This window comes from Gavia stellata, chromosome 20 (assembly GCF_030936135.1).
Source record: "Gavia stellata isolate bGavSte3 chromosome 20, bGavSte3.hap2, whole genome shotgun sequence".
Lineage (NCBI taxonomy): Eukaryota > Metazoa > Chordata > Aves > Gaviiformes > Gaviidae > Gavia > Gavia stellata.
The window spans coordinates 1,288,806-1,301,028 of NC_082613.1; the positions used below are offsets into that span (position 1 = coordinate 1,288,806).

The 12,223-nt window shown below is 72.0% G+C and overlaps 2 protein-coding genes across 2 annotated transcripts; both read right to left on the bottom strand.

Annotated features, from left to right (window-relative positions):
* Positions 1 to 820: 820 nt before the first annotated feature.
* LOC132318796 (bactericidal permeability-increasing protein-like) lies at positions 821 to 6,296 on the bottom strand. The gene is made up of 18 exons (XM_059827395.1): positions 6,265 to 6,296; positions 6,040 to 6,169; positions 5,444 to 5,495; positions 4,764 to 4,904; positions 4,476 to 4,590; positions 4,245 to 4,373; positions 3,990 to 4,145; positions 3,795 to 3,858; positions 3,627 to 3,687; positions 3,368 to 3,459; positions 3,058 to 3,270; positions 2,879 to 2,938; positions 2,054 to 2,221; positions 1,690 to 1,757; positions 1,351 to 1,393; positions 1,112 to 1,175; positions 950 to 1,026; positions 821 to 862 (listed from the first exon to the last, which is right to left on the bottom strand). Exons 1-18 carry the CDS (start codon positions 6,294 to 6,296, stop codon positions 821 to 823), a joined length of 1,707 nt encoding a protein of 568 aa, XP_059683378.1.
* A 2,388-nt stretch (positions 6,297 to 8,684) lies between these two features.
* Positions 8,685 to 9,222, bottom strand: ID1 (inhibitor of DNA binding 1). The gene is made up of 2 exons (XM_059827369.1): positions 8,902 to 9,222; positions 8,685 to 8,726 (listed from the first exon to the last, which is right to left on the bottom strand). Exons 1-2 carry the CDS (start codon positions 9,220 to 9,222, stop codon positions 8,685 to 8,687), a joined length of 363 nt encoding a protein of 120 aa, XP_059683352.1.
* Between the last annotated feature and the right edge of the window lie 3,001 nt (positions 9,223 to 12,223).

Below are 12,223 nucleotides of genomic sequence, written 5' to 3' on the forward strand. Positions count from 1 at the left end.
CACGGTTTGAACCCCACGCGGGTGCGCCTGGCTCCGCCAACGCCGGGGCTTGTTCGGGATGCCCCAGGCGTGGGGGGACACCCAGACACCCCCCCACACCCGGCGGGACCCTCCCTGCTTGCGGCTCAGCCTTCCCCACGACCCCCCCCATCCCCTTCGGGGTGCAGAGGGGCCGCTCGGAGCTGGGGGGGGGCAGCGGCCGGGGCAGAGCGGGGCCCGGCGGGAGCGGCAGCGGCCGTGGGTCGGCGGGACGCGGTGGGAGGCCACGGACACGAGCACCATCCCGTGGGCGACGGGGGAAGCTGCCGTGGAGCTGCAGCCGCAGCGGCCGCTGCTGGGGGCGGAGGGCACCCGCACGGCCGGTACCCGCACACCCCCCGGTCCCCGACAGCCCCGTCCTGAGCCCCCCCCAGCCCCGGGCCCCCCACCCCTCTGCGCCCGGCGGTGCTGCAGGAGCCCCGGCACAGCGGATGGGACCCCTCACCCCAGCACGGCCGGAGCCCCACGTCGCTGGTGGGGACACGGCGATGCCCCAGCACGGGGGAGCCGGGAATGGGACCCTGCCTGGGGGACCCTGCCTGGGGGACCCTGCCTGGGGGACGCAGCTGCGGGGACTCCCCAAGATGCCACACACCCCCCACACCAGGCTGAGCCACACTCCCGGCTTTAATCCCTGCCGGGGAGCCCCCGGCAGACGGGGGGTCGGTGGGGCCACGGGGGCCACGATGGCATCGGCTCCCTCCTGGCTGCCATCGGGGCGGTGATGGTGACGGGGACACGGCTCGCGGGGGGCCAGTAGGTTCCCAGGCAGCGACTGGTCTCAGGACTCGTGCTGCAGGTCTGTGGCGATGAGCGCGAAACCCTGCAGGGAGTCGGGGTGAGGCGGGGGACATGGGGGACACGGGGGACGGGGGGGGCACCAGGGTGAGGGGACAGTGGCAGCACCCACCTCCTGCAGCGAGAGCCGGGGGTTGAGCAGGCTGAAGCCGTGCGGGGCGGGCAGGGGGATGCCGGCCTGGAGCCACTCTGGGGGGAGAGCAGAGCTGTGAGGGGGGGCAGCCCCGGGGCAGCCGGGGGGGGCGGATGGGGACAGGGTGGGGACAGCACTCACTGTTTGCCCGGGGCACCCCGAAAAGCCACAGCCCAAACTTCAGCAGGGTCTCCAGCCTCTTCACCTGCGGGACAGGCAGCCCCCTGAGCCCGGCACGGGGCAGGCAGAGGGGGCTGCGGCGCAGGCAGGGCTGGGCCCACAGCACCCCCAATCCCCCCCCAGGTCCCCCCAGGCCCAGGCGATGCGGAGCCTGAGGCTCCCCTCGGCTGCCCCATCGTGCCCCCGGCCCAGCCGCTCACCTCCACCGGGCCCACCTGCGACGTCACCTGCGCCACTCTGAGCCTGGTGGGAGAGAGGAGGGTGAGAGCCAGGCATGGGGACAGGGACTGTCCCCTCCCAGGGCAGGGACAGGCTGAGCCCCACGGTGGGGCAGGGAGCCCAGCAGAGCGGGCCCAGCTGAGACACAGCCAGGGAACAAGTGCCAGGGCAGCAGGCACGGCCACGAGCCGGGTGCAGGACCGGGGCCGAGCAGGCGACACGGGACCCAGGGAGGTAAATGGCCAGAGGTGGGGAAAGGGGGGGGGTTCCCTGGGTACGTCCCAGGGGAGGCTGGACCCAGCACGGGGCAGGGGACTCACCCTGTCAGGCTCACAGTGCCCCCGAGCCTGTTCCCGGTGATGGTCGGTTTCCCCGTCACGTTGGCATCCTGCAGCAAGAGGAGATGTTGGAAAGACCAGTCAGTGCCTGCAACACTGTGTCGCCCAGCATCACCCTGCATCACCCAGCATCACCCCAGCATCGCTCAGCATCACCCAGCATCACCCAGCATTGCCCCAGCGTCACCCAGCATTGCCCCAGCATCGCCCCAGCATCGCCCAGCATCACCCAGCATCGCCCAGCATCACCCAGCGTCACCCAGCATTGCTCCAGCATCACCCCAGCACAGCCCCAGCCTGGCGCGCAGGCAGCAGACCCTGTGCCATGGCAGCACCAGCCACTCACGATGTTCAGCTCAAAAGCGGGGATGCGAGTGGCATTGGGCAGCACCACGAAGGCCTCGGCAGAGCCGAAGAGGGCCCCATGCAGGGCATCGGGGCGGCAGGAGAGCAGGGGCTGCCGGCGGGCTGAGAGGTGCAGCTCCATGGGCTGGTCCGGGTAGTGCTCCTGCAGCTGTGGGGACGAGCACTGGGCTGGCACAGAGCCACGCTGGCACTGCCGACACTGCGGGCACCAGCCTGGGCTCCCAGCCGGCCCCCATCCCCACCCGGGGCCCATGTGCCCCATCACCGCCCTGCCCTGGGCTGGGTGCAGGCAGGGTGGGCAATGCGTCCTGTCCTGCCATGGTCCACCTGCCCACCTCCTGTCCTGCCTCCATCCCAGCCCCTGTCCCATCTCCCCTGCATCCCATCCCTCCTGTGTCCCATCCTACCTCCATGCCATCCTCTGTCCCACCCCTCCTGCGTCCCATCCCCTGTCCTCTCCCTCCTGCATCCCATTCTACCTGTGTCCTATCCCATGTCCCATCCCCTGTCCTCTCCCTCCTGCATCCCTTTCTACCTGTGTCCTATCCCATGTCCCATCCCCTGTCCTCTCCCTCCTGCATCCCATTCTACCTGTGCCCTATCCCATGTCCCATCCCCTGTCCTCTCCCTCCTGCATCCCATTCTACCTGTGTCCTATCCCATGTCCCATCCCATCTGCATCCTGTCCCTCCTGCATGCCATGCCATGTCCCATCCCTCCTGTGTCCCACCCCTCCTGCAGCCCATCCCGTGTCCCATCCCACCTGCACCCCATTCTCCCCCTGTCCCATCCCACCCACACCCACCTGTGGGGAGAAGAGCCCCATGCTCTTGGTCCTCAGCTGGAGTGGGAACCGCCGCGGGAGCTGGAAGGCAGCAGAGGGGTCAGGACGCTGGCGCCGCAAGGCACAGACGGGCGCGGGGACACCCCAGCGGGACCCTGGGGGACACCTCTGCCCCCAGCCACGGCCGGAGCCGTCCCTACCATGTCACTGGAGATGTTCCTGCGCAGGGCCCCGGCCGTGAAGTACGCGAAGGCGGCTGAGTTGGCAACAAACTCGGTGACCGCCAGCAGCAGCATGGGCTCGTGCGCCGCAGGCAGTGCCGTGGGCGGAACTGCAGGCAACGCCACGGGCAGTGCCACGGGCCGCGCCGAGGAGGGTCTCTGCTGGTACTTGCCCACCCTGAAGAACTCCCCCTGTGCAGACAGGTGGACGAACGGACACAAGGCTCAGCCCAGCTCCCCTGGCGCCCCATTCCCGGAGCCGGCCCAGGGACACCCCAGATGACATTACCTTGATGGCGACATCCCCGTGCTCCACCGTGATGGCCGGCTGCCCCAGCAGGGAGTGGTCGATGGCAGCGAAGGGGTCCAGCTGGGTGGACACTGCAGGGACACGGGGGCGGTTGGGGGAGCCGGACCACCCGCCCCCTCCTGCGGCCCCCCTGTCCCGCAGACCCCACCAGGCACCAGCGCGACCCCAGCATCACCTGGGCCACCCTGCCCGGTCCCCTCCTGCCCCGTCCCCTGTCCCCGGGGCTCCCCTCGCCCACCTTTCATCTGCTTCAGGGCAGCCTCCAGCCTGTGGACACCCCTGTGGAGCTCGAGGCAGAGCTGGAAGCAGAGCAGGGTGTCAGTGAGCCCATGGACAGGGTCCCCAAGCTGCTCACTTGGGGGGACAGGGACACCAGCTCTCCACGGCGCAGAGGCCAAGCACCCACCTGCTTGTTCAGCTCCCGCCGCAGGGCTTTCTGGACCAGCGGTGCCAGTAGGTTGTAGAGCCAGCTGCGGGGCAGAGTGGGGTCCTCAGATCACCCCGGGGTGCCCCAGCCTCCCTCAGCCCAACGCCCTGGCCGGGGGCACTGGGGAGTCCCCGTGTGCCGGGGACAGGAGGGGAGTGGGGGTATCGGCATCACCTGTGTCCCCAGTGAAACTCCATGTGCAGGTCGGTGCCGTGGGCATCGCAGCTGGCGCTCCACACCATGGGGCGGCCGCTGCCGTCCACGCTCACCCCCAGCACCGCCGTCACGGCCAGGTCACGCATGCGGAGCTCGATGGAGCCCTTGTCCTGGCTGGGGACAGAGCAGGTGAGCATGGGGACAGCAGTGGCCCCAAGCCACCCTGAGCCACCCAGGTCCCCGTCCCTGTGCCCCGCGCGGGTGAGGACTCACATGGCGCCCAGCTGGGCTCCCCACTCGGCGCTGAGCCGGATGCGGGCGCGCTGCACCGTCAGCCTCACCCCCACGTCCTCGGCAAAGTCCACAGTGGAGTCGTTTATCTGCAGCTCGTGGATGTGGATCCTGTGTGGCACAGGCAGCCTGGGCTCGCGGCTGCGCCCGGGGCACGGCCGGGATGAGGACGGGGATGGGGACAGGGACGGGCACCCCGCGGGCGGCTCTTACCGGGGCACGGCATAGGTGAGTGTCCCCAGGAGCGGGCTGTGGTAGGAGCCGTGCAGGTTCAGCTCATGCTCCTTCTGCAGCAGCGACTGGAGCAGCTCCAGCCCAAACTGCCGGCCTGGAGCAGAGCAGGGATTTGGGGGAGGGCGCCAGGGAAGGGGCTGGGGTGCCGGTGGGGGGAACGGCTGGGTCCAGAACACCCCTCCATTCCCCATCCCAGGCGGTCTGGGCATGGTCCCCCTCCACCCCCCGCCCAGTTCCCCCACGGGTGGTCAAGGGCGCAAGACCCACCGAATTCCAGTGCCCTCCGGGTCAGCCGAGCCTTGATGCCGGGGTTGGTGCCGGCCGCGGGCACGCAGGCAGTCAGCAGGAGCAGGAGGCAGAGCCACGCCAGCCCCGGTGTGCCTTGGGGATGGTGCCGGGACCTGGCAGCTGGAGCAGAGGACATGGCTGTGGGTCACCTGGCCGCTGCGGAGACCCCGTTGCCATGCAGGACTTATATCGGGGACAGAGCTGGGGGTGACATCAGCTTCATGCGCACATGCAGGGGCCACCGCGGCGCTCTGGCCACCAAAAGCCCGGCCTTGCCCAACGCATGACTCAAAGGGGAAGCCGGTTCCCCTGTTGTTCCCCACTCGTGCCTGTCGTGGGAGCAGAGGAAGACAGGGTCCCACGCCACGCCACAGCTGGCCCCCCACCCTTGGGGTGCACAGGAGCTGAGGGCACCGGCCAGTGTGCCCCACGGGGGCATGTGGCCGGCACGTGGGGACACGCAGGGACCCGGCTGGGCCAGGTTCCCAAGTGGCTTCAGTTGTGCCCAGCCTGGGAGCAATGGAGGAGCGGGGGGATGCAGTGAGTTGGTCCTGGGGCAGGGGGGCTGCACCGGGGGGACAGGGCTCAACCCGCTTGTACTGGGGAGCAGCGGCTGTTCCCACTTTGGGAAGGGCTCCGGGGACCCTGCGTGGGGGTACCCGAACCTCGGTGGGGGTCAGGGTGGCCGGTGTGCGACGGCAGCCCCCAGGGCTGCGGAGTAACGGGAAGGTCGGGACAGTCAGAGCGAGAGCAGAACTGTGTAATCCCCTCCAAAAAACCCCAGCCGCAGGGGACAAGCTGCCCACACTCCCGAACCCGCCACCAGCGGGACCATTCTGAGCCCCCCTGGCTGGATGGTGCCGCAGGCGGCACCAGCCACATATCCATCCGCCAGCCTGGATCCAGCCTGGGGACAGCACTGGAGACCCAGGGATCCCTCCATGGGGGCCAGGGCCCCATCCCAGCACCATGGGGGGACGTAGGACCCGCGGCCAAGTTCACCAGAGGGACCACAGCCCCATGTAATGCACCTTACGGACCCCTCGAGAGCAGCTCCTGGCTTGCCCGGGCCCCCCAGCTCCACCAGCCAGGGCCACAGCGATGGCCACGGCCCCCAGCAGTGTCCCAGAGGCCAGCGTTGCCCCCACCCCACACCCACCACGACCCCTCCACCCCCAGCTGCCCCCGCCCTGCACCAAGCCTCACTGCGGCCGGCGGTTGTGGTGCCCCATGCCGCGGGGGCCGTGGATCCCACCGTGGCTCCCAGCTCTGCCATGTCCCCAGGGCTGTGCGCGGCAGCGAGCAGCAGGGACCGGCTCGGACGCCGATGTCCATCCCGGGGCAGCCGGGCTGGTCGGACCAGAACGTCACCGGTTCCCTGGTCCCTAATCCCTTCCGGGATGAGTCAGGTCCCATCAAAACAGCAAGGGACCTGTCGGGGCGCAGGTGCCCGTGGGGCTGGGCCCTCCCTGGGGCTCACCAGCGCATCCTGGTTGTGGCCGCATCCGGCATCCTGGCACGTGGCAGGAGCTCAGCCCTGCCAGCCCCACTCCGAGGCCAGGCCAGCTCCACGTAGCCCCTTCCCCTGCTCTCCAGCTGTCCCGGCAGTGCCAGGCCCCCAGTCGTGGCAGCCCCGTGGCAGTGCCACACCGCGTCCCCGTGTCCCGAGGCAGGAAGACAACCGGGGCTGCGTCGCGAGGGCTCAGCCGTGGGGCACACGGGGCTTGGGCAGGGGGTCTGGGCAGAGGCGTGGGGCACACATCGGCACGCACAGAGCCCCTGTCCCCATGGCTCCCGCCGGAGCTTCCCACGTCTGCCGGCAGCGACCGGGCGAGGACAGCACCGGGGAGCGCGGCAGGGCGCGGCCACCGCACCGTGGCGTGGGGTAGAGCCCCGGCACCCCCAGACCGCCCCGGCCCGACCGGAGCCCCCAGGCCCGGGTTCTCCCGGCCCCGGGGCCCTCCGGGCTCCTCCGGGAGGGCTGCCCGGCCCGGGCCGTGCAGTGCGAGCGGGCACCGGGAGAGGGACCCACTGCCCCGGCACCGGCGTGCTCCGGACCGGGGGGGAGTCGGGGGCTGCCGCAGCGGCGGAGGGGACACCAGTGGGGTGACAGAGGGGGCAGTGGGGGGGCGATACAGTGGACCCGGGGAGTGATGGGGGGACGGACACCAGTGGGGTGACAGAGGGGACACTGGGGGGGCGATACAGTGGACCTGGGGAGTGATGGGGGGACGGACACCAGTGGGGATGATAGAGTGGACCTGGGGAGTGTTGGCAGGGTCACTGAGGAGGTGACCCAGCTGACGATGGAAGGGACACCAGGGCTGATGGACAGGTTCATCCACAGGGACCCAGAGCCCACAGCCCCCCACTGCTGTGTCACAGCCCGGACAAGGGTGGCCAGGCCAGGGAGCATCCTGGTTCCGGGAGTCACCTGCCCCCGCTCGCCCCCCTGCCAAGGGATCTGCGGGGTTGGGGAACCGTGACTGTGCACACACGGGGCTGTGACCGTGCCTGTGAACATGCAAACACGCACGAGTGCTCCCACAGAGGCACACATGTGCACACACCTGCAGCCAGGGCTGGTCCACCCCTTCCAGCCCCAGAGACCCCCAGCTGCAGGACCCTGGGGGGCAGGAAGGGCCCTGCCAGGGCAGCCCCCAGCTGGCCTCCTGCCCCAGGGGCAGCAGGAGCACCCCCGGGCACCCCAATTTGCCCCCAGCAATGTCTGCACACATCTGCTGCAGGAGGCAGCGTGTTCCCCCCCGCCCCGAGGTGTTCCTGAGTCACAGGGCAGCTCAGGTCAGGGCCGCTGCCCGGGGCACCCCCAGCCCGCAGGGTTGCACAACCCCTGATGCAATTTCCTTCTCCCAAAAAGCTTGTCCGGCACGGGCCCCGCTCGCAGGGATTGCACCAGGGTGAGCCGGAACTGCAGGGGCAGCACCCCAGGGCTCGCACCCGCTCTGCCTTGGGGCAGCGCGAGGGGACAGTCCCCTGCAGCATCACCCCGCAGCCACCTGCGTCCCGGCCGCAGCCCTGGCACAGCGGTGACCGCGGGGGCCACGGGAACGCTGCGGGGTGCGGGCGGCCCTGCTGGGAAAGGGGGCCAGGGCAGACCCACGCTGCAAACCCACCGCTGCTCAGGGAGAACGGGACCCCGCGCTCCCCGGCCGGGCACGGAGCCCCACACCTGGCTCCCAGCGCCGTCCCCTCCGTACCATCGTCCCATCAAGGCACCTTCCCCGGGGAGACGCATCCCGGCGCTGCTATCTCTTCCCACCGCAGAGAACAGGGTGCAAACCTTCTTTCCTCGTGTGCTTGCCCCTGACACCCCATATCTGAGCCCGGGGAGTGAGGAGGGAGCGGGACACGGACCCCGGGAGCGGCTCTGTGGGGGCACAGCGCTGGGACAGGCAGACCCCAGCACAGCAGCACACTGGGGGGACTGGGACCAGCCCCTGGGAGACCCCCTCCCCAGCACCACCACGGGGGCCCAGCCCAGTACCCCACAGCACACCCACCCAGCCCGCACGGGTGCAGACGGACTCCCCCCAGGTTCGTGCTCCCTGGGGGCATGTCCCCGGGGCCCCGACCCCCCCGAGCGGGGCAGGAAGCAGAGGCGTGCCTGGTCATCAGGGCTTGTTTAATAACAAAACTCCAGCTATTGTAGAACAATATTCTCCAGCATCATTGTAATATACAATACGGGGAATGCTCTCAGCAATCTGAGAAGGATACGTCCCGCGGCCGCCGGGCAGCGCCCCCCGCCCAGGCTGCGGGGGGGGCCCGGGCAGCCCCGCCAGCGGAGGGGGCCGCGGCTGCCGGCCCCGGCCGGGTCCCGGGACGCAGGCGAGCCGCGGCGCTGGGGCCGGGGGTGGCCGCGGCGGGTCCGGAGCGGTCTCAGCGGCAGAGGATCCGGTCGGCAGCGGGCATGCAGGGAGCCTGCGGGAAAGGGGGGCGAAGCGGCCGGTCAGTGCTGGTCGGGGCGGCCCCGGGGAGGGGGGAAGGGGCAGGGGGAAGGCGCACCCCCGGGGAGGGGGGTCCGGGGACCGCGGCCGGGCCCGGCGGGAGAGCGGGGCCGGGCCGGTGCCGCCGGGCGCGGGGGGCGCGCACTCACCTCGGGGGGGTCCCCGGCGGCGGCGGGGCGGGGGGGCCCGCGCTGCAGAGCCAGCTGCAGGTCCCAGATGTAGTCGATGACGTGCTGCAGCAGCTCCACTTTGGAGACCCGCCGGTGCCGCGGCAGCGTCGGCACCAGCGCCCGCAGCCGCGAGTAGCAGCCCTTCATGTCGTACAGCAGCGCGGCGGCCGCCTGCTCCGCCGCCCCCGGGGACGCCCCCGGGCCCGGCCCGCAGCGAGCGGCCTCCCCGGGCCGCACCGCCTTCAGCGCGCCGCCGGCGCCCGCGGGCAGCGGCGAGGGGGCGGCGGCGGCGACCTTCATGGCGAGGGGCGGCGGGGCGCGACGGGCGGCGACGGGACCCTGCGGGCGGACGGCCGAGCGCGCACCCCGCCGCGCCAATTATAGAGCGCCGCCGACGGGGGGGCGGGGCTGCGAGGAGAGCCGCGGCCAATGGCGGCGCCGCGGGGGCGGGGACGGCCCCGCCCGCCCCATTCATGCGGCCCCGAGGCGCCGCGCCTTAAAGGGGCAGCGGCGGGGAGAGGGCGGCGGGGGGCTTGGGCTGCGGCGCGGGGGACACCGGGGGTGCGGGGGCTACCGGGATGCGGAGCGCCGGCGGGCGCTGTCCGCCCCGGCACCTTCCCCGCCATCAACGTGGGTAGTTGTCCCGCGGGCTCCCTGCAGCCCCCGCTTCCCCTCCGCTCCCCGGGGCTCCCCGCAGCCCCCCGGGGTCCCCCGCAGCCCCCCCGGGCCCCCCCGCTGCCCGGCTCCCCCCCTGCCCCCTCCAGGCGCCCGGCCCCCCCGCACTCCCCGGGCCCCCCGCCGCCCCCCCGCCCCCCCGGCGGCTCAGACCGTTAGACGCCAGGGCCGTGACGTCACCCATTCATAAAACCCCGCGCGCTGTCAGCGCGGCGCCTCGCGGGCGGTGCCCATGGCGACGGGGGCGGGGCGGGGGGGGCACCTGCAGCCCGGCCCGGGGGCACCGGCACCCCCGCGGGGACACCGGGACCCTCGCGGGGACACGGGCGCGCCCCCCCGCCCCCGGCGCTGTCTCCCCTGCCCCGGGGTCACCCCGCTCGCACCCCGGTACCGGGGCTGAAACCTCCGCGGAGGCGGCGGCTGCCGCGGCGGGGGGGTCTCCAGGCGTGGGTCCACCGGGGGGGCGGGCAGGAGGCGGCGGGGGGGGCTGGGTGCAGCTCGCGTGGGGTCCCGCGGGGCCGTGGGCTGCGAGCGCCGTCCCGCCGCGGAGGGGGGGGGACGGGAGGGGGTCCCGCCGGTGCGGCTGCAGCCTCCGAGGCCGAAAGCCGGTCCCTGCCCTGAAGGGCCTCCGACCTGGGCGGTCGTTACCGGCGCTGCGCGTTACCCCCGCACCTGCGCAGGCAGCCGCGAGTGCGGGGGGGCCCCGCAGGACCCCGGCCCCCGCAGGACCCCGGGCTTCGCGGGGCAGCGCTGACGAGGACCCCCCGAACGGGACGACACGGGAGAGCAGCGAGCAGGGGGGGAGCGGGGAGAGCTGCGGCCGCTGAGGCAGGACACGGTCCCGGGTGGGCGTGCGTGTGCGGGCACAGGCAGACACGCGGGCACGTGGGTGTGAGCGCGGGTGCGCACACGTGGAGGCGCAGACGGATGCGTGGACATAGGCAAACGCACACATGCAGGAAGATGCACGCAGATACACAGACCTGTGGATGCACATGCGTGCACAAACACGTCCGTAAGTACACAGACGCACCCGCACACAGACACACATGTGCGCACGGAGGCACGCGTGGATGAATGCACAAATACGCACACCTGCATGCACACCTATGCACTCCCATGCACACACACGCCCCACCTTGCACGCCGATGCATGTGCCTGGGTGCCGGAGCAGCCCCCCACGCACCCCATCAGGCTGCGCCGTGGGGCCCGGCTGCGCCGCCGCATTGTTGGCCGCAGCAGGAACCCGCGCTGGGCTCTGCCATGAACAAAGCCGGTGCGGAGCCGGGGTACCCCGACAGCGCAGCTCCAGTGCACCCCAGCCCTGTGCTGTGCTCAGCTGCCCGCCGCTCGCCCCGGGACGGCGCTGCCAGGGTGGGCTGCGCCGCTGCAGTGGCACTGCTGTGCTGGCACTTCATGGTGGCACGGCCACAGGGACAGCCGGGACACCTTGTGTCCTTCCTGGCCACGGAGCGTGTCACGTGGGACAGCCCCGGTGTGGGTGCAGGGGGCCACGGTGCCCTGCCCTTTGGGGGGGGTGGGCTGGGGGCCAGACCTTCCCATGCCCAGACATGCTCAGGGCGGCTGCAGCCTCCCCAGGCGTGCAGGGAGCCAAAGGCCTCCCCTCCTCTTCCTCCCTTGCGGGGGGAGGGGGGGGCAGCAATCCCGGAGAGCATGGATGGACTTTCACCCTGCCAGCCTGGCTGGGGGGTGCTGCATCCCTCTATCCCTCCAGCCCTCTGTCCCTCCCTCTGTCCCTCCTCCCTGTGTCCCCCATCCCGGTGCGGCAGCGGTTCCCAGGGTGGGCACGGCGCTGGGGTCGCCCCCTCCATTCAGGGCTCGGCGGAGGGCCTGGTGCTGCCCGGTTCCCACCGCGGCTCTCAAAGCTGCTAATTAGCCCCCATCTGGCAGCGGTGGCCGGGCCGCGGCGGGGAGGCCGGGGACATTGTGCGCAGGAATGCCTTTCAGTGCCGCCGGCCGGCCGGGCGCCGCCAGCTGCGCCGCCAACAATGCACCACGGCTGGGACGAGCTGGCCCCCGCGCCCCGGCGAGCGCCCTGCCCGCGGCCCCGAGCACCGGCCACCCCGGGTGGTGTGGGGACCGGGATGGGCTTCACCACTGTGGCCAGTGTCGCGGCGCATGTGGCATGGCCGCCCCAGCTGCTGGTGGCCCCGGTCCCTGGGATGGCCCCGGCTGTGGGACGCCCTTGCCCTGGCCCTCTGCGTGTGGGGGTGCTGGGCCGGGGATGGGGTGCTGGGGTCAGGGCTGCCAGCACGGCCCCGGGACGCTGCCTTGTCCACAGCTGGCGCGGGGTCCCGGCACAGTGTGCCGGCCAGCGCTGCTGGTGTTGTCCAGCAAGACGGATAGCTTCATTTCCATGTCAATTCTGGGAACGGGGCGTGCGGCGCGGTAACAGCGGCCTCGGCCATATGGCGCTGGCTGGGCTCAGCCCGGCCGGGGGGGTGGCTGCTTGGCGCGGAGCAGGGGTTGCCCGGCAGCCGAGCACATCAAAGCCCCCGGCTGCCCCCCGCCCCACCGGGACCACACAGGGCACAGCCAGGCCGGGCCGGCGAGGGGCTGCTGGGGGCTGCCTGTGCCGCGATGCCGATGGGGCCGGGGGCTGGC